The sequence below is a fragment of the Thalia democratica genome, chromosome 3 (genome assembly GCF_965202585.1).
Source record: "Thalia democratica chromosome 3, ktThaDemo2.hap1.1, whole genome shotgun sequence".
In the NCBI taxonomy this organism is placed as follows: Eukaryota; Metazoa; Chordata; class Thaliacea; order Salpida; family Salpidae; genus Thalia; species Thalia democratica.
Genome location: NC_139167.1, coordinates 43658009 through 43680041, shown reverse-complemented (window position 1 = coordinate 43680041; position 22033 = coordinate 43658009). Strand labels below are relative to the sequence as shown.

Here is a 22033-nt window from a genome sequence, read left to right as displayed (position 1 = left end):
TAAAGATAAAAAAAATCAAAAAACTTAATTAATTAGCAACTTAACTTAGGTAAATCTAGATATCATAACTTTTTTTATATATGTTTAAATTAACAACAAAAAAGTTATTTCAGTTCTTAAAAACTCACGGTAATGGTTTCATTAAGAAAATCTTTTAAAAATATCATTTTAAGCTCATCCGTATGCCATAAATTTCTCTTTTTCTTAACAAAAATAAAATTTATATATAAATTTTTAAAGTGTATAACTTATTTACATTAGTAAAAAATACTGCGACGGAAAATTGCAAAAATATTTTTTATTGCACTAAATAAGCTACAATTAATTTACCGATTGAATTTTAACTTGTTTGTTACAGTCAAGTATTCTGACGGTAAATAAAATAAATATTTCCTTAAATGATTTTGAATCTTTCAACAGCAATTTATCTTCAGGGCTTATTTTGTCAAATACGTTTACCATATGGTACCTGGAAAAAGGAAACTAACTAAAAACTTACGTATTGAAAAAATTACAACATTATCAAAATTAAAGTATTATAATAGTTCGATAAGTAGCATGCTATTTTGCTGACTTTCAAAAATGCTACATGAATATTTAAATAAAATATTTCCTCTTAAGAACAGTCATAGACTGCTATGTCTAAACTTATAAATACTACATTTTAAATTAATTTAAAAAACAATTTATTAATGAACTTTTACATAGTTGTTTCACTCATTTATTAATAATATTCTTAGTTATAATGAACAGTTTATTCAAAACTCTATTTATCATATTTTATTTATACTATATTCTATACTTATTATGTTCTATTTATAATTCTTTCAACTTAGATTTTTATCACAACACGAAATATATATCATTAATAGTATTTGAGTGAAACAATATTTCATAAATATTAATTATGAATCAGGAAATGCGTATTTCTTTTCCTTAGATGAAAGTCAAATTTTTTGAATGCTACTTTTAAATTAAATTAAAAGTACTACATCTTGTAAAATATATAGTTCTAAAAGTTTTAAAACAAATTTTTAAAACTTACAAAAACATTTTATGAAGAGAATCCCATTTTTTTCTTATTGTAAGTAAATCAATCAGAACTATCATAACTGTTTTTTTCAAGCGAAAAATTTCATGTTCTTTTTTACGACTATCATTAAGATCTTCCAAAATACCTAAAACATTAGAAAATAAAAAAAGAAAGAAAAATATTCAAACTAACTTGTCTGTCACCTAGTGATTAGAGTAATATTTACTTCTGAATGGGTGCTATTTTTAGTACGGGTGTTACATCGCAAGAGTGAGACTTTTAAAAGGATAAAACATAAGTAAAATCAATAAAATTAAAACTATTATATCAAAAACGTTTAAAAAATGACATCACAAAATTGATAATTCGTGCGTAAGTAACACTCTGCAAATGTGACATTTTTGTTAAAATCTATCCGCTTAAATCTGACGTATACCCAAAGAAACATTCAGATTTTGGGTTAGTTGTCCTGATAATTTTTGGTTATATATATGTAGTATATACTATAACTTTAAAATATCATTTTTGATATAAAACTAAAGTATTGAAAAATAGTTGCAGGCAGTTACAAAATGATACAGGAATAAAAAAAATTCATAAGAAAAAAAAAAGTGCTGAAAGGTTGGTTTGTCAAATATGTTTTTTAGTAACTTTTATATCAAATTAGTAACTTTACAAGTTTTAAGAATTTAATCAATATTGTTAGAAATAAAAACAAAATTAAGTCAAACACTTTGGAAATATAATAATTTTTTAATAAAAATTATCTCGAAATTTTGGAATTTTATAGAACTTTTGTCTAGTATTTTTTCAGATTTTTTCAAAAAGCATCAAACTTCGTCATGTTTTTCTAACTATATAGAAGAATTGTTACAAAGGTGAAAGCACAAGGGGTGTTGTGCTTAAGGGTTTAGAAGAGGATAGATTCTGCGTGCCATTGGTTAGTGAGTCATCTTATATTATAAAATGCAAAGGAAATAGAATTTTTACTAATACGAACTATTAATAAAGATTAAATGAAAAGTGTTTGTAATAGACACGAAAAATATCTAAACTTTAACTATATGCAATGAAAAAAACATGAATAATTAAACACATACGTTACGACTTTAGAAAACTAAAAGCTTTTTTTTTTAACAGATCTAGTTGCTTAGTATTTAAGATAACAAAAACCGTCACATTTTATATCCTATAAACGTAACGACTTACATAAATAACACACTTAACTACCACACACAACTACCATACTTCCAAAAAGTCATCTATTATATGTAGATAGCAGATATACGTAAAAATGTTTTTACTATTTTATCAACATCATGTTTTTGTTTACAAGCTCATAAGATCTCTAATACTGCTATTTAATTTTATGATTCTGCAAAACAAAAATATTTTTATTATATCTTTTTGAATCAATAAAATGAAAACATGTTATTTTGCTATAAGAAATATTTAAGAAAGAGGCATTCCTAAATACTTGCGGTCCCTAGTATCGAAAATCTAAAAGAAATCATCTATTGAGACCGATATTATCTGCTATAAACACGCCGGAACATCAATTGGCAAAATAGCATGAAACTGAAATTAAAACTTGTCTCAATCAGGGTTGCTACGCAAAATTTTGTAAATTTAGCCTGACTTTTCAAGATTTTGACCGATTTAGTCTGACTTTTACCCTCCAGTTAAATATTTATTTTGAATACGCATATTTTTTTAAATTTGTATTTTGAGTACACATATTTTGACAAGTTCCCATTTTAGTACGCACTTCTTATTCAGTACACATTTTCGAAACAAAATTAAATTTTTTTTTTCATGTTTCTTTTTTATTTAGACTATTAATTTGTAGTTACAAACTTTTTCTTGAGTAGATGCTGTGTTCAGAACGTGTAAAATATTTCCTTATTTCATTAAATACAAAACCTTTGATTTTGAAAATTTTTAATATAGAATCTACTCTTATTTATTTTAAAAACTCAAGTAATTCTACAAAATATTACAAATAAATAAATTTAACCATGTTCTGTTATATAAATGTTTTTAGGAAAATTTTGCAATTTTAGTCTGACTTTAAAGGATTTTTTGTTAATTTTTACTATTTAAAGGCCTAAAAGGTTGTTAAGGAGATTTGTAATTTAGATTTGACATATTCTGACATGTTGACCCCAAAAAAACTGACTTAGTCTGATTAGGCTGACCCGTGACAACCCTGCTCAATGAAAGGTCATTATTTCAGGATTTTTACAATTATTTATTTAAAGAATTTACAATTAAAACACGAAGTCAATTTTCAAAGACATGAAAACAATAAAATGCATTTTAAGAGAATCTTAAACCTTTGTCACAAAGTGTCTTACTCTATAGTAAAAAAAAAGTTCACAAACAGACGGTATTGCACTGGTTAGTCTATTAGTCCCATTATTAACAAATTGGTTTGTGGCATCATAAGAAAACTCACTATTAGCATCAACTTCAGAGCAAAAACCTATTAATTACGCATGTATGTTGATGACAAGTTTGTGCTCATGAGAATAACAATGATTAAAACAGTTTCTATCGCGAGATGAATGCCTGCATTAAAATTGAAAATTTACTTTAAAAAGATCTACCAATGGTAAATTACTATTTTTAGATACAGAAGTTGAACTAGATTCAAACAAACTCCAGACAAGTGTTTATAGAAAGCCAATAGATACCAACCTGCTAATGCAATACCCAAGTGCATGCCAAAAAGATGAAAGTTAAAGCATTAAAATAAAGCTTATGTTCGAGTTTTGTCAGTTTCAACAAAAAAAAATTAATTACAAAAATACTATTGAAGAAAAAAAAAATCCGGAACAACCTATACGAACTAAAATAAATAGTTTTCTTGAAATCATGAAATCAACAGTTTAACTTTCAAACAAGAACAAAAAACAAATACTGGAAACAAATCTAAAATCTATCAGTATTCGGTTCGTACATTTTAACTTTTACTTAGGAAATTGTTCCTTAATATTTCAAAAACTAACAAGAACTGCTTTAAAAAAACACAATGTTAAAAAAGTACCAGAATTTGTCACCGAAAAATCAATTCAATGAAAGTGTTCAGAAATATTTGTCGCAAATGTCACATACAAGTATACCTGCTCTGTAGAACAGAGACATCCGTCGAATGTTCCGAATAGTTGTAGATTTCACAGAAAAAGATAAACGTCGTACTATTTTCAACCACTTCCATGAATTCTTACCATTTCAATAGTCAAACATCGGAATAACTTAAGAGGTGTACTCAAGGTGAGATTTTAAGCTTAGAATCGATACTAATCGAAAATGAAAAACTGAACTTAAACTCACAAGTAGCAGAAAATAGAAAGATAGCTCTATTGACAAATTTTAAGTTATTTTCATTCTAAAACTTAATTTGATAGCTTTTTTTTTCTTATAAGCTTGTATAATTAGGTCAAAGTCAATTTGAATTATAACAACTTCAAAGTCTTCCAAACGGTTATATATTTCATTTAACTTTTGAGTTGAGATACAATTCAAAAAATTCAGTATTAAATTTAATAAAATTAAAACTATATTGACTTGAAATTGCAAAAGTTATTTCAAGGGACTTATTTTAGTTTGCTTCATTCATAACGATCTTATTAAACTCTTTAACTATGTTCTGCTATTTCACAAATATAACTTTGAATTAAAAAAAAGTTAAAAAGCAACTCTGACCTTATTTACTTACTTAATTGGACCAAACTTTATATTAAACGTTTAAACTACCACCTGGTATTAATTAGCTACACAAAACCTTATCATTTTCTTTTTTTAACAATAAATGAATGACATAATTTTCGAATAAATAATTTATTATTTTGATCACAGTTTTTTTTCAAATTAAGCTTAACAAGATTATCGTTTAGACTAGATTGGTGATCTTTGACTAGATTGAAGGTCTGATGGAGATCTCAGTAAGATCTTACGAACTATACAAAACTAATATATCATAGATAAATTATAATCTAAAATCTACGTAAAATTTTTATATTTACCTTGTAGGTCTTCTTCTAATTTCTCAGGATCTTTTAGATCTTCAATACTTTTATTATAGAAAAAAAACTTAACGCTAACTTTTCCAGTAACAAATCCAAATTGAGTCGGGCTAGAAAAAGTGTTGTCATTTAACTTTAATAGGTTAATTTTTGAAATGCTCATACAAGTACTACATTCGTTGTGGTGTATTTATAAATAAAACAGAATATTGAGCTTATTTCAATTTATTAACAATCATTGATTAAGCAAACACTAATGAAAATAGTTTACAAGAAAAATATTTAAAAAGACAACTTACCATTTCCCTTGATCATAAAGAAATGGAGGCAAAGTATTAAACGTTTTTAAGTAAACTGATATTAATTGTAAGGTAACCATATCTTCGATTGTCATTGGACTACTGGGTTTTTCTGAACTAAGGTGCATACGTTTCAAAGTTTTTAAATACCCATTGAGTTCAGTTTTACATTTATCTTCATTACCAGTAGAAAAAGTTACATGACAGAATTGAAGGATAGATTTTAATAACCAACTAGAGTAGTAGCATTCTGGTTGGGTTAAATCTGAAAAAACTTTGTAATGAGACTTAACTAAGTAACCGACTAAAATATTTGCTTTACTTTGGTTTCCATTTTTAACTTTTAAAATTGTGTAATCTAAGTAGGTAAGTAAATATTTAAGAAAAGTAAACAAAATAAGAAATACTGTGACTACTCGAGTCATCATTCTTGCGATACATGAGATTTTGAATAAGTAACTCCATAAAGTCCTGGAGTTCCTTTGTCTGCCACGGAGCTTCTAAAACCTGTTTTTTATAATTAAATGCTACTTTTAATTCAACTTTTTTAATGTTACTAGTTTTTACATTAATGAAAATTTAATACTATAATTATTTAAATGACAATAAACAAATATGTTATACAATTTCAAAAGTATACTTAGTTTAAACCGCTTTAATATTAACTATTAGAAAAAAATAGTTATTTCTTGCTTTTTACTTTTATTACTAAAACAATATTTTTATTGTCTGAATCTATTTAAACGAGACCTTAAGTTAATTAACGAAATCTTATTCAAATAGATTTTAAATTGTTTAAATGCTTACATAAAAAAAATTCACAACTTAGTTATGTACCGAAAAAAAGAGGTTTTAAATTATTTTTTAGAAATTCTCAAGCATTTAAATTGACATTCAGAAACTTTCAAGCACTTGAACTGATAAAAACTGAGATTTTGCCTATTTTTCAAAAATAAAATTTAGCCTGACGCGTAAGTACCATGAATTGAGTGAAATATGGATGAATCTAAAGTTCATTACTTTAAAAAAAAACTGGATTTTAACTTAACCAGATTAAATTTTTACCTTTATAAATTTATATAGCACTAATTTTTAGTTCTTAAAGTAAACAGCTAGACCATCAACAACAACCCATGCAAAATTCTGCAACCTGATTTCGCCCTCATTGGGACTAATCAGGTAGACCTAGTCAAAATGAACTGCTGTTTCAGTCGACCAAACGTGATTAAATTCTTTAGAAATTAAGCGTTAGTTTGTATGCCAGTCAGGAAATGTTATTTATAATTTGTCACAATAAAAACTGTACTAAAATATTTTAATTATTTCACAACTTTTTTTGTTTAAAGATAGTAAGATATGAAACAATAACATTAAATTTTATTCAAAAAACACACAGCTCGTAAAAGTCTTACCAATTTCCATGCTTCATAGTAAAACGGAATTTCCGACAAAGTTTTTTTTACGACACTGAATTCTTCATTAAATTTATCTAGTGGATAAGCAAACTTTTTGTTTGCTGCCATTGAGTACATACAAGATTTTATAAGAAAGTATTTTAATTTGAAATTATTCGGATATAGTTCCACAGCATTCATGACCAAATTTATTGCAATACTAGAATAGATAATAACAAATTTTCATTTATATTTAAAAATATTATCTGAAAGAAAGGAAACAATTGATTAACTAATATTGAACTTGTTTTATGGTTTGAAGACATAACTGGCTGTACTAAAACTAAACTCTTTTTAGCAGTAGATCTTTAAGTAGCTGAAGACTTTTGTCGCCAAGTTTAAAAAAATCAAAATATTTAAAAATAATAATTAAATTATCGTTTAACTAATATAAAAATAAAAAAGAAAATCAAAAAAAGTTTTAGCACATTTAAACCACATTTACTTCAATTAAAACTAATTCTTAAGCATAAAATCTCAGCATAGATAAAATCTTAGCATTTTAAAATAAAAAAAGACATTTGTTTTAGTACTTAGCTATAGAATTATATTTTTTAAACTGAGTTTTATTAACAATAATTTAATTTTGAATTTCTAAGTTAATATTTTTAATTACTACACAGTGGGCAAAAAAAGGGGTCAAGCCGAAATTAACTTTATGGTGACTAAAAAAATTAAACAAAGTTTAATAAAAAGTTGTGTGGAGCTAGATTTCTTCTTATAATAATTATAATATGGTAACTTGTTTTAAATTGAACAATTTAAATTTCTCGACTTAAATGTCTTTTAACGTATACAACATCATTAAAAAAAATTCTAGTCTATATTACCAACAAAATTTTTAAAAGCGTAACATAAGCATTAAATTTTTACTCAAGTTTAGTATTTTTAAGTTTTATTTTTGTTGTTAAACCGTTAGTTCAATATTTAGTTTTTAATTTTGTTTTACTTCCATATATTTTGTTCAAAAAATTTGTCAGATTTGTTTACAACAACTGAGGATCTCCTATATGCAAATATAGGAGTGAAACATTATTTTGTTAGTAATAAATTGTTAAAATAAACATTAGTTATAATAATTATTTCTTCTTAGAATGTTTGAAAAATTATGTAAGTTTAATTAAACACAATCAGTTTTTGTTACTTTGTATTAATTACTCAAAACTCTTTATAACTTAAGTCAAAAAAAGGCTTGTAAGAAGTACAAAAGATATTTATTTATAACTATTTTATCTAAATATGTTGTAGTATTAAAAATAAGACTAAGCTGTTTGAATACTTCAGAAAATTTTCACAAAAGAAAGAGTAAGTAGGAATTAAAATATACCTCATAAAAACGTAAAAAAAACTTTGGCTCTGATGACAGGATAGTTTGTAAGTTTATATTTATTTTTCTTATTTCAAGTAATTAAAAATAGAGAGCTTTTACCTTAAAACTTTTGAGCTAGATCAAAATAAAATCTTAAACTGCACTATAAGTACCCTTGTATTCAAAACAAAATTTCAAAATAGCTAAAAACTCATAAAACTATGAAATTTCAAACAACTAAGGTTTTTTTTTAATAAACACGTTTTTTATAAAAGAAAAACGGTAAAAAAAACATTCATACATAAGTATTTTATAAACTTTTGTGTAGCTGTTTTAAGCATTTAACTATAAATAAACTAATAGTTACTTCGAGTAAATTTTAAACTGAAAAATACAAAACTTCCCAAAATATATAAACTTTAAAATACTTTAGGCAGAAATAACAAAAAAAAAACAAAAACAATGTGTATTTTAAAAATAAAACTCAGTTTCATATAACTATGTATAACACTTAGTTTAATTTTCTAGTCACCTAAAAAGTCAATTACCGTCTACTAGCCCACTGTGTTGTAGTCTTTCATGTACTAATGCAGTTTTGTTTACATAAGCTATTTGCACTGCTATTAGAACTAAGATTAATGTGTTCTTCATCTTAAATTTTAAGTAGTAATATGACTATAGATCGAGATATATATATTTAAATAACTAGCAAACTTACTGTGTATGCTTAAGGTTTAAGCAACAAATAACAATTGCTATAAATTTTTCCTCGTCAAAATAGTTAACGTCTAACAACAACTGAGCTTTGTTTTGAAGATCTTCTTTTGAAAAATTTTCTATAATTTCATAAAATTCAACTACAGATTTTTCTTCCCAAAAATTATCCGCAAAGTTTTTTGCTTTCATCATGTTTTCTATAGTTTTTTTTTTCATTAACTACATAAAATTAAATCCGAGTTATTATAAAACAAATATATATCCCTATTTAATTTAAGTTACTCAAAAAATAAAGCAAGTATGTAAACTTGGCTAACCTCAAAATCTGACTATATCTTAATAATTATCAGACAGATAAATTTTGTAACTTATTACTCTATACTAAATAATTAATATACTTAACACTGTTAGTTTGAAAAACTTCATTTTAACTAAAAAATACAGATTTTTTTTTTGACAGTAGTAGAAAACTTTCTTTTGTTTATACAACTGTTTATATAAACATTTTGAATGATTTTAGACGAATTTCAGTGCATGATTTTGATAATACTGTCATAAGTCTTTTACTTACCAAACAACAACTTGAACTGCTAATTTTAAATGGTACCTACAACAATTAAAGGTGTCTTACACTTCTAGCGGAAAGCAGTTATGAAATTTTTTCAAAATAATTTTAAAACAACACACAATTTTTATTTTACAACAAAAATAAGTTTATAACTCGATATGAACTCTGATAGTCAGTTTCAACAACTAATTTATTTCCTTGTTATAGATCCTTAAATTAAAAAAGATGTAGTCACTAACTGTATTAAAACTAACGTTTTTATAATTTATGTAAAAATATATATAGCGAAACATATCATATCATCTAAAACTTATTGAAAGTATTAACAGTAAAAGTATAACAGAAGATCAAACTACATCATTTGTAAAACTAAGTCATCCAAATTTCAGATCTTTTCAAGTATAATGTTGACAATATTTTTTAAAAGATTTTACTAATACGGAAAAATTGATTGAGTAATAGTCTTTAATTGTTAATAAACAAGTTTTTGAACTACTACAGACTACAATAAATTTTAGAACGCGTGTTTTTGAAGAAACATACACATGTATGGAAGTTATGAAATAACAATTTATTGAATATTATCTGCAATTAATTATTTTAGCTTACCTTATTTAACTATTAAATTAAAATATTATCACTAAATAAAAAAAATTTTAACTACTTGCGCTCAGTTTGATTTTACGAGTGCAATTTAAACTATAATACTATAACAAAAAAGACGATTCTTATTTATTTCATTATTATTAATATTTTCCAAGAAAAATCAATTACACGTCTTCGATAAAAAATCAAAGAAAAACATTAAATAAAAAAAAATTACCAAAAACATAAGAAAATGTTTTGAATTCTGGGTAAAAATTATCGTTTTGATTAACTTCTGAACTATTATTAATGATATTTTTTTCTGAGCACGGAAGAAACTCTTTGGACCTAACAGTAAAAGGTTGCCATTTAGCATTCTTACTATAGGCTTTTTTTACTGTCTTTATTACTTTTCTTATTCTTTCTTCTTTAGTCATGTTTGCTCCACCAGCAAATTTATCTGCAGTTCTTTTTGCAGCCTAGTAATTTTTGCAGTTTTATTAATTAAGATTTTTTTTTTAAACTTATTTATTAACATAATATTATAAAACTTAGTATTTTGAGCCCCAAATATAGCACAGTGGACCAGCAACTTGACATAGGGAAATTGTTATTTTTTTTATTTTTTATTGAAAATTTGTAGTTAGAAAGCCAAGATTTTAGCGAGTTTAGAGCTTAAAACAATTTTCAAAATTTTGTTTACAGCAGAAATTATGCTAGTTGGCACGAGGCGATTTGAAGAGTTTTTGATAAAATTTAAGATCGAATTTTGATATCTGAAAAAGTAAAAAATCAACCGCCAAAAAAAACCGTTAAAAATTACTTTTACCTTACAAAGTACTTTATTACTTTTTTTACAGCTAAATTTAAGTATTCCAAAGTTTTGTTTATTAAGTCTAATTAATAGTTTTGGCAAGGTTTTTGGAGTTTGTTTCGCAAAAAAAATAACTTTTTTGTCATTGTCAAGAAAACTTTGAAAAATTAAGGTTCTGTCCGGATAAGCTAGGCATTTATGTATGGGAACGGGTCAAATATGCACGAAGACACTTGAGAGTAAAAAGAGTAAAAACAGAAACAAAAAATACTTTTAAAAAATATACATATAAAAAAAATTAAACTAAACAAGGGTTAGGGGTAAAAGTGATGGTAAAAATAAAAAGTAAAAATAAAAAGGTTTTCAACCCGTGCAAAAGTGTCTCTCTGTGCATATTTGACACCAACTCTTTATATTTATGTTGTAAAATACTATAAATTTTGAAGACTTTATAAAAACATACCTAGGTAGTACAATAAACATTTTTACTTTCTTTAGACAGTTTTAGCAGATTTCTTGATAAATACCATACAGAATTTGTTTTTTAAAGCTTTATTAATTAAATTAAGTAGAAAATTTCTTTTTTGTTATCAAGACTTTATGTTTAACACTTACTAAATTTAAAAGTTGTTACAACACAAAAATTTTTAAATTTGAGTTTAACATGCATTGTTTTAAAGTTGAAAATAAACGTATTTTTCAACTAAAAGTAGCATAAAGCAAAAACATTTAAGAAAGCTACTTCTTTAAGTCTAATAACTTTAGTTGAAAATTTAATTTTTAACTAGATAGAAAAATTCAATTGATACAACCTTGAGGGTAGATTGTAATAAAACTTTTGAAAAAAATACAACTATTAATTTATTACGAAATTCAACTTTATATTTTGATTTAACTCTTATAGCTCAGCGCGACTTTGGTCCACTGTGTACATCCTATTTAAACAATTTATAAAATAACTTAATCAGTACATATGTGGATTTTTCATTTTTTTAATTATCAGGACTAACGAAAATATAAAATGCATAGCAATTGAAAATTGATAAAACTAAAAATTACTACATTGTTTTGATTTGGCTAAGAGTTATACTTGAACTAGAAAAAAAATCAATTCTTTTTTCGTTTACCACACTTAAGAAAAAAGCTTCATCCAAGTATACTTTAGTTAAAATACCAATAAAGCTAAGTCCGTTTTAATCTGTGACCAGTTTAAATTACAAACAATATTTTCATAGTACATTTCATCTATTCTACTAAAGTCCAAACGCAAGAGTTCAATCATGAAAAAAAAAAGAAAAATTAAACTGTATATAAACTATTTCAACCATAATTTTTTATTTTGTAAAATCTATATCTAAGTGTTTTAACTTGATTTAAATATAAACCAATAATTTTTCTGGCATTGTCGCTGATTTTTCTAGCTGTTTACCATTTTCATCTTTTAATAAATGAGGACAATAACTTAGGAGATCTAGAAAAATTTCTTCCATTGTCATACTTTTTCCATTTCTTAAAGAAACATGTTGTGAACTACACTTGGAATATCTACATTCGCCGGTCAAGTCATACCTAAAATTACTATTATTTTGCAGCATGTACTTAAACAAACTTTATCAAAAAAATTAAACGACACTAGTATAAAAATAATTTGGTAGCTTAAAATTGATTTTGACTTATAATGGTTTATAATTAATTTAATTTTACGGTTTGTATTTCGAAGTATAGTGAAAGCGGAAAGCTACTTACAACTTTGCATATAGTGTGTGATTCATAATCTAAAACTAACACACAAAGTGGAGTACAAAAAGGGCGGATCATATGAGTGTAACACATCACATCAAGATTTTGTTTAAAATTATCAGAAAGCCTATAACTTCTAATTGACACCAGTGGACTTTCATAATCACTCCAGGATTTAAGAACCTTCGGATCATTATAACTTTATTAGTTCTAAATTATTTATACTGGTACAATTTTTTTTTTCGCATTTATAATTTAAATACGTAAGTTTAGAGAAAAGATCTTTTTAAAACACAGCATTATTTTGTATTCTGTATTTCTTTTTAAATACAGCATAAAACTAATAAAATTTATAACGTATATTTTGAATAAAATAGGGTCGGCAGCCTTTTATTAGATATCCATATCATTTGATAACGTACAAATTAAAAAACTTAAGTTTCTATTTAAAATTAAAAAATAATCAATTATTCAACTGAGAGATAATAATTTAGGTTTGTTGCAATACAACTTTAGTGTATCTAACACAGTGGGCCCGCAACTGGAAATAGTATTAAAAAAATTGATTTATTTTTCAAAATTAGTAGGTAGAAAGCCAAAACTCTAGCGCATTTAGTGTTTCAAACTTAACTAAAAATCCATCTATGACAAAAGTTATGCCAGTTTGAAGATTGCAACTAGAGGGTTTTTGATTAGTTCAACTTTTGATGTCTTTAAATTTGGAAAACCAACGGTTAAAAAAAAACTATTGTAAAACTACTTTAACACCCAAGTTTTTATTACTTTTATCAGAGTTAAAAAATGATGTTAAAAAAATAATTTTAATTCAAAAAAAAATATTTTCTTTATTTTCATTTAAATTTGTTGACATTATACTAGATTTTTTTAAATAACAGATTTCTGGCACGCATGAAATATATAAGTGTATATTAATAAACCTTCAGACTTAGTAGATTAAAATAAAACTAACATAACTTATTCCGAGTACGGAGTTTTTTTTATAAGAAGGAAGCGTTCTAGAATAAAATTACCGACGTTTTTTTCAAGAATACCCTATAGCAGTGCTTCTGAAATGGGGTTCCGCGGAACCCTAGGGTTCCGCGAAGCCTTTTGAAATTTAAAAAAGAACATTTATTAAATTAAGCATTTTATGTAAAATTAAAATTAGGGGTTCCGCGGAAAACTTAGGAAAACTTAAACTTTGGAAAAGGGTTCCGCCACTAGAAAAAGGTTCGGAAGCACTGCCCTATAGAACCCATTTATAAAAAAAAATCATTAAGTATTTTTAGTAGAAAGAATTCTTTTTTGTTGTTAAAAATTTGTATTTAGAATCCACTATATATTTACAAGCTGTTTAAAAACTAAATTTAATTAAATATGAGTTTAGTTTGCCTTATTTTTATAATTACAACAAAGATATTTTATTTATAAAAAAATACATAGAGCAGATACATATGAGCCCCTACTTCAAATTTGATAAATTTTGTTTTATTAGAACTTTTTTTCATTTAGTTTCGAAAATTCAATAGATATAACCTTAAACTACATTAAAAATAATTTTTTGTAAAGATTTAAAAATATCTATTTTATAAGAAAATTTATTCCCTATTTCCAGTTAAACAAGATTTGGACCCACAGTGTTGCATTGTTTCAATTATAACTTTATTATTAATTAGCATTTCCAAAACATCAATCACTTGACCATTTTCCAAAAGTTATTTGTGAGTAGCTTTAAAGTAACACTTTTTATATTAAACTTAAAATTTGTACAAATAAACTTGGTGGAACAAAAAAAAATTAAACGATACCTCTTTAGAGTTTTCGCAAACTGTATAATCTGAAAAAGCATCTGAAATAAGAATTTTTGACATCCATTCTGTAAAATTTTACTTTATTAAGATAAGTTTGTGTAAGTTCAAGCTAAAAATTCTCAATTTAATTAAAAACACCTACTTCTCTTAAGAAATAAATTCTATAACAGCAGATTTTTGATCATATCGAATTTCGTTTTAAGTTTATAAAGATAAGTTTAGAGTCATGTCAAGATAATAAACAATCTTTAATATTTTTAATACTGCAATTACTTTACCATTAAAACAAAATAAAGAAAATCCGGAGACTTATTATATTATTTAAACTTTAAAATTACAAGAAAATAAAGTTTCTATTTGATGTCCAACAATCTAAAATTTTTAATGATTCACTAAATACTTGTAAAGTTTTTGGATTACGTATAAGGACTATGAACTAAACTATAATACTTTTCCTTCAGTTAGTGCAAATTTCACGGCTAATTAAAAAATTAACTAATGTAATATAGTAATTAACGCAAAAAACAAACATTTTAAATTACGAAACGAAACAAAATGTTTAACACGAACAATGACACTTTTAAGTAAACAAAACAACCAAGGAAACTTTTAAACAAGTTAACCAAAGACACTTTTAAACAAACATCATGGTTGCCACTGATCAAGCTGAGAAAAATTTCCTGACTTTTCCTGACTTTTTCCTTACTTTTTACAAAAGTTTTCCTGACTTTTCTAAATCATACTATTAAATTAAACTTATTCTAAAATACATAATCTAACACTTGAAACTATATAAAGCTTTCAATCTAATTTTAATACAGGTTAAAAACAACAGTTTTTTGCTGAATTCTATCAAACTTCCAGTACATCACTTAAACCATCTGTGTATGATTCATGTTTGTAATAAATAGCTCTATCAGCAAAATACTTGTATTATCACCTTATAAACACAGCTTGTCTGAAAAAAGACACAATTTTTTAGCATTTCCTAGCATAAATGTATCTAGATAAACAAATGAAATATAAGGAACTTTTACAATTTTTGTGTATATATTACAGTTTCACTATGGAAGCGTCCTTGCTACAGATCATCAATACTAAAAAGCTTACAAAATCTGCTTGTTCAAGTAGGGTACTTGTTCAATATGTTAATAGAAATTTTTTGCAGTTTTATAAAGGATATTTCACTAATTTATACCAGGTGAAGGCATTGGAAATAAAATTAATTATTTTTGTAAATTTCCAGGAAAATTTTGAATTTTTTTTCTGACTTTAAATAATTTTTACCATTTTAAGGCTTTTGAAAATAAGGAATTTTGTAAATTTAAACTGACAAATTCTTACTTTTTTATTTTATTTTATCAAATTTCCTGACTTTTCCTGAGTTTTTTTCAAAACCCCCCATTTTTTCCTGACTTTTGTCTTTTTTTTTAATTTTTCCTGACTTTTTCTGATTTCCTGACCATGTGCCAACCCCAAACAAATAAGGAAACCTTATAGTCAAACTCTTTTTGCTTACATAGTTCTGGTTTATTCAAAAATATTGAGATTGCTTCTAGTCTAAGCAAATCAATGGAGTTTGTACAATTGTAAATAGCCTTAAATCTTGATAAATCATAGTTCTTTGCACAATTAACGTTGTTAATCAGGTGTTCTGCTATCGAAGATCTTTTTGTCGCATTTATAACAGCTTTCGTTTCGTTATTTATCTTTTCTTTTATAAAGTTTAAAACTCATTTCGGTAAATGTTCATTCACTCTCGTTTTTTAGATGCCTTGATGCTTGTCCAATACAAATTATTTCGCAGAAGCAATTAAATTTGTAAATAATACAACTTTTATCAAGGTATGATATTGGGTCTTTCAATTCCAATCTAAGAACTGGTTTAGAAACCAATATTAATTTAGGCTTAATTTGGTTATAAGTAGACTGTGTTAAATTGCACTTTCTTCTCAAATAAATATGATACGTTACCCAAATATGGTAGTTTAAAAATCGCAGAAAATTTCTCCGGTCTAAACATTTTAGGCTTCTTACGGTTGTCATCCTGTGATTTTATGACTTTTTATCAGCTCTGATGGATAACTATTTCCGCGTAGAATTTCATTAATCTTCTCTCTTTCAGTATAAATCAGTTCAGGAGAACCAATTATACAGGCCCGGTGATATAAGGGTCTATAAGGGATTCTTATCAAGTTTATTTTTCTTTTGTTGGTACAAAAAGATTGAAAATGAGAATATTCCCTGTAAAAGAAGGCTTTCTATTCACACTGGTATTCTCTATACTCCTTGTAATTAATATATCCAAAAATGGAATTTGGTCATTGATTTCTACATCCTTAGTAAATGAAATATTTTCATTTAACATGTCTAACTTACAAAACAAAGCCTCATTAATTTCTCTGTTTTGAAATAACTAGACAATCGTCCATGTATCTTATATTAAGAACTTGGGATGATAAATTATAATAAAAATTAATTACCATTTAGAGTACTGCACATAATAATATCAAGGCTTGTTCTGAGAAACTTAATGGCCAGTTGACATAATGATTTTAAAGCAGTTTTATAATTTCTTGTGCAGTATCAGCAGTTACCCCATTTTAAGATTTTACTAATATAATTTACTGCAAAAGTTATCATAAGCAATTTGCGAAATGCGGTCTTAAGAAGTCTCTTATTGTTGGTTTATGGTGTTTACCACTTACTGCGATAATATATTTATTATTGCACGGGTATAATATGCACGAAGATATTTTTGCATGAAGGGTCAAATATGCACGAAGGAACATTTTTGCACGAAAACATTTTAGAACAAAGACACTTTTGCACGAAAGGTAATTTTAAAACGAAGGGTCATTTTTGCAAAATGGGTAATTTTTAATTGAGGGGTCACTTTTTTTAAAAGGGTTATTTTTGCACGGAGTAAAAATAAATAAATAAAAATTGAAAAAAAAATTGTTTAATAATCTAAAAAAAAGTTACCGACCGAGAGTAAGGGTTAGGGGTAATAGTGATAGTAAAATAAAATAATAAAAATTCAAGGTTAAAAAAAAAATCCTTCAACCCGTGCAAAAGTGACTCTTTGTACAAAAGTGTCTCTTAGTCAGGGTTGCCACATACCAAGCTGAGAAAGTTTTCCTGACTATTCCTGACTTTTTACTAAGAATTTCCTGACTTTTCTAAATGAAACTCTTAATTTAAACTTATTCTAAAATACTTAATCAAACATTTATTCTGCTAAATATTCTGCAAGATAAACTTTTGTATATATATATATCAGTTTCACTATGGAAGTGTCCTTGTCACAGATAATCAATATAAAGAAGCATACAAAAACGACTTGTTCAAGTAGGGTAGTTGTTCAATATGTTAACAAAAAATTTTTGCAGTTTTATAAAGGATATTTCTATAATTTAGACCAGATAAAGGCGTTGGAAATTAAGTAGTTTTATCAACTACTAGGAAAATTTTGCAATTTTAGTCTGACTTTGAAGGGTTTTTAATTATTTTTTTACCATTTGAAGGCTTTGGAAAATAAGGAATTTTGTAAAATTGAGCAGAAAAAATCTGACGTTTTTTCATATTTTGTTAAAGTTCTTGACTTTTCCTGAGGTTTTTTCAAAAACCCCTATTTTCTCCTGACTTTTCCTGACTTAGTGGCAGCCCTGCTTATTTTCCTATTTAGCCTTGTCTAAAATTATGCTGATTAAATCTAAAATATCATTTGCACCATTACGGTATGATTATAAAATATAAGGAATCCTTAATAAATATATGGGACATATTAGGTACAGTTGATAATCTTCACAAAGGTATTGTTACAGTCTTTTTAATACTTGACCTTAACATTTCAGTTTTCATCTATTCTCACATTTAGAGGTGTTCGTTGAAGTTCGTTGAACGTCCATTACTTTCTTATGTTTCTTTAACTGTAGAGCTATTTTTCTTATTGTCATGTCATTACATGAATGTATTAGTTTATAATAGTGTCTTTTTTTTTGGGTTAGTTTATTTTGACGTAAGATTTTGATAAGATACTTTAAAAACTTCTATCATTACGAGATTCTTTTTTTATTAACTTGCACTGTATTTCTAAAACATTTATTTAAAAAAAAAAGCTATGCTAACTATTTCTAGCTAATTACGAATATAATTAGAATTTAGAAATTCAATAATTAAAACTCTGTATATACATAACCAGAAAAATTTTTCAAATAAACGTATAACTGACCATTTTAAAGTAATTAAATTAACCATTTTACACAAAATTATTCTAAAACCATCACTATTTAAGTATTTTTAAATAACTTAAGAACATGCAAAGTAACATGTTATTTAGCAAATACTGCTAATCTTAAAGTTATGAATAACAACTTACATAGTCATGCACACTCAATAACGAGATTCTTAATTTAATACTTCTTTAAATGAATAATTTTAGTTGTTTATATATCTATTCGTATACATACCTGATTTTGTGGATATAAAACGATAGCCAGGGTTATCAAATGAAACTAATTTATTATCATCAGAATAAGCTTTCAATTGTCTAGCAAAATTTGCAATGATGAAACTCAAAGGAAATGAATACTGATTTTCATCACTGTTAAAATAAACTGTCATTAACCAATATTAAAATAAGTTTTTAATAAAAATTATAAAACTCTGAAATACTATTTTAATAAAATATCAAGCTCTTAATGTTTGAAAAAAATACTAAATAGAAAGTTTCAAAGCATGAAATTTAAAAGAAGCATTTTTGATTTTATATAATATAAAGTGTGTAGTACGTATATATATATACTGTAAAGCTACTTTAAGCGTGCTTTTTAATAACAAAAGTTAAACAATAATAACAAAAAAATTCGTCAATATTACAGATTCTTTGTATCAAAACTAAATTTAAAAATTCTTGAGTACACTAAACTTTAAGAGCTCTTTTTATTTTGAGTTATAAGTTTTTTTGAAATATTAACTTACATAGATAACAGGAAATCAACGTTATTTCTTTCTGTAATATATTATAACATATTAATAGATGTAAAAAATTAATTGAACACAAATTCAAATAAATATATATCGTATCAAAAAAAACAACACAAAACATTTTTGTAAAACGTAAACTAAATATAACTATTTTCTTTAAAAATACTGGTCAAATTTTCATGTTTAATTAAAAAAAACATGTACATTATCTGTTAACTATTTTTATGTACTACATGCTTATAACTAAAACAAGTCATAAATAAATAGTTGTTTAACTCAATTGTACAAAGCAAAGCAATATTCAATCAAGGCTGATATTGTCTACAATCAAATTCAACATCATTCAAGTTACCCATCAACCAGGGTTGCCAAAGGATTTAGAAAGTACAAGTTTTTGGGTCTATTATCAGTGAAGAATAGAAAAGAGTTTTTTTTTTAACTATTAAATTTTTCATTTTATATTTTTTCATATTCTGTTCTGACAGAGTTTTCTAAATAATGCGAGGAACATTTTCTGAAATTTGAGGTAGTGATCTCAAAAAACGTAGGAGAAAATTTATTTTTAGTGATTTCTAGTTGTATGTGTACATGAACGTCGTTAATTTCCCTGCTAATTTTTTTTTTTTACATTTTTATACTTGATGTTCAAAATGTTCGTAAAATTGGAGCTGCAAGCTCAATCTGTGTCAGCTGCATTTACAAGTTTTTAATGCAAAAAATGTTGAAAAGTTGAATTCTGGAGCTGCATGAACTTTCAGCACCATGTGAATTAAATCATGATCGTTATTTAAAACTTACTACAACTCCAGAACAATAAGACAAGTTAAACTAGAGCAGAAGAAACTCGAGCCGAAGAAACTCAAGCAGGACCAATTCAAGCAGGAAAAACTCGAGCAGGGGCAACTTCATTTTTTTAAGTTTCTTGCATGTTTTAATTTGTTTTTTATTACTAGATAGTCATAAAATTAAGTTATTAAATCTATAATTGTGCAAATAAAGAAACTCACATGGACATTAAAAAAAGTAGCTATAGTTGTTAGAAAAGGGTGATGATATACAAAAGTATGAGATATGTGCTTTTTTTTAACAAATACGTTCACCATTTTTTTTTTGAAGAATTTGCTGTTTCTTTATAATACCTTTATGATTCAAATATTTATGATTCAAATAAGAGGATTTTTTAATTTGACAATGTTAATCTGCAGCACCCCATAACAAAAAAGACCACGCGACGTCACTGATACGTAAGTGGCTTTAGTTATAAAAATGCTTTCTTTAGAACAGTGGTCTTTAACCTTGCTAAGCTAAGCACACTAAATAATTTGAGATAAACTCTGTGCACATTAGACTTTAAAACATAATTATTTTTATCTTTTGAGTGCTGCAAAATGTTAATAACATTTAAAGCTGTTTACTATATTATATATAGTAAAGCTTTTAATATATCTAGCTTTAATTCAAAAAAGAGAAAACAAACTTCATTTGATAATAGTTTTTTACATCATAAAATTTCAGAGCACATTAAAATCATTCCTATGCACAGGTGCAAACCGTGAAGACCACTGAGTTAGAGTACGGCTTTGTAATTAAAAACAAATTATTACTAAAATTGCACATAAATCTGTACTTTATAAGGACAAGTATTCTATTAAATAAAACAGACATTAAATCTTAAATAGCAACTCAGTTTGTAATAGCCGTATGTAAGCGGGCTCAGTTTGGAAAATTAATGGCACAGTTTTAAAACCGCAAAGTTCATGCCCCCTGGATGGGGGAGAATGTAGGGCTGAAAATGTTATTTACCAAGCAACAATAAAAACAGACAATACATCAAAAATATACATCGGACCAAGTGCCAATCAACTAAAAAAACGTAAATCAACACACAATACAACAATAAAAAGCAAACCAAACGAAAAAAATTACCTCCAGTACAAATAAGCAACTGAACTTTCAAAACTTATCCACAAATTAAAATATGAAAACAAGAACTACAAAATAAGTTGGAAAATACTACAAAGGGAAAAAATCTAAACCAGGAACAATGACATGCAGATTATTCTTAAAAGAAGCTCTATTAATACTTGAATCTGGTACAAATTGCATCAACAAAAGGACGGAATTAATGAACTCATGCAGACACAGAATCAATTTTTTTTGATAAACTGGAAAGCAGACAAAACTTAAATCAGATTATAATACTAGTACAAAATCAATTTTTTGACTTTTTCATCGAGTTTTTGTTGATATTTGGTTAAAATTAAAATTTCTAGATAGTTCTTAAATCAACTTAGAAAAAATTGAAATTTTTTTTTTTAATTGTTCTTAAATCCGTTCAAATTTTGACTGTTACATTAACTTAAAACAAGTTATATTTTTAAATTTTCAGTGACTTTGAGTTTTGTTAATGTTTTGTTGATACATGGAGTTTAAATTTTTGTGCGTGGCAAATCACATATAAAAAACAACAACAAAAAATTAGCTTCCTAGTTTTTTACCGGTGAGCTATTTACATTTTTAGTAATTTGTAAATCGTAATGGACCTTAAAAATTCGTTCTTCGAGTTTTTGGCTGAAAATTTTGTACATGTTGCAATGATCATAAAAACACAATCTAAGCACTTTCATACGATTTACGATTTGAAAAAAGTTACAAGTATTTTAAGATTTCTGTTTTTTTTTTCAAA

General features: G+C 25.8%; 1 protein-coding gene across 3 annotated transcripts in view; it reads right to left on the bottom strand.

The window, feature by feature from the left end:
• LOC145831318 (uncharacterized) overlaps window positions 1-22033 on the bottom strand; it is a 67956-nt gene that overhangs the window by 11445 nt on the left and 34478 nt on the right. For 2 of the 3 annotated variants that reach the window (XR_014369668.1, XM_082938525.1), the window contains exons 20-32: window positions 19342-19372; window positions 18831-18964; window positions 14356-14423; window positions 12594-12730; window positions 12193-12376; window positions 10232-10472; window positions 8842-9037; window positions 6773-6974; window positions 5768-5867; window positions 5361-5625; window positions 5062-5171; window positions 1046-1178; window positions 331-469 (exon numbers count right to left, since the gene is read on the bottom strand). Coding sequence is in view for 2 of the 3 variants with exons in the window: in XM_082938525.1 (XP_082794651.1) it covers window positions 331-469; window positions 1046-1178; window positions 5062-5171; window positions 5361-5625; window positions 5768-5867; window positions 6773-6974; window positions 8842-9037; window positions 10232-10472; window positions 12193-12376; window positions 12594-12730; window positions 14356-14423; window positions 18831-18964; window positions 19342-19372 (1940 nt within the window). In the remaining variant the exon portion in view is untranslated. The remainder of the gene's footprint in view (window positions 1-330; window positions 470-1045; window positions 1179-5061; window positions 5172-5360; window positions 5626-5767; window positions 5868-6772; window positions 6975-8841; window positions 9038-10231; window positions 10473-12192; window positions 12377-12593; window positions 12731-14355; window positions 14424-18830; window positions 18965-19341; window positions 19373-22033) is intronic. The other variant, XM_082938527.1, reaches the window with a different exon arrangement.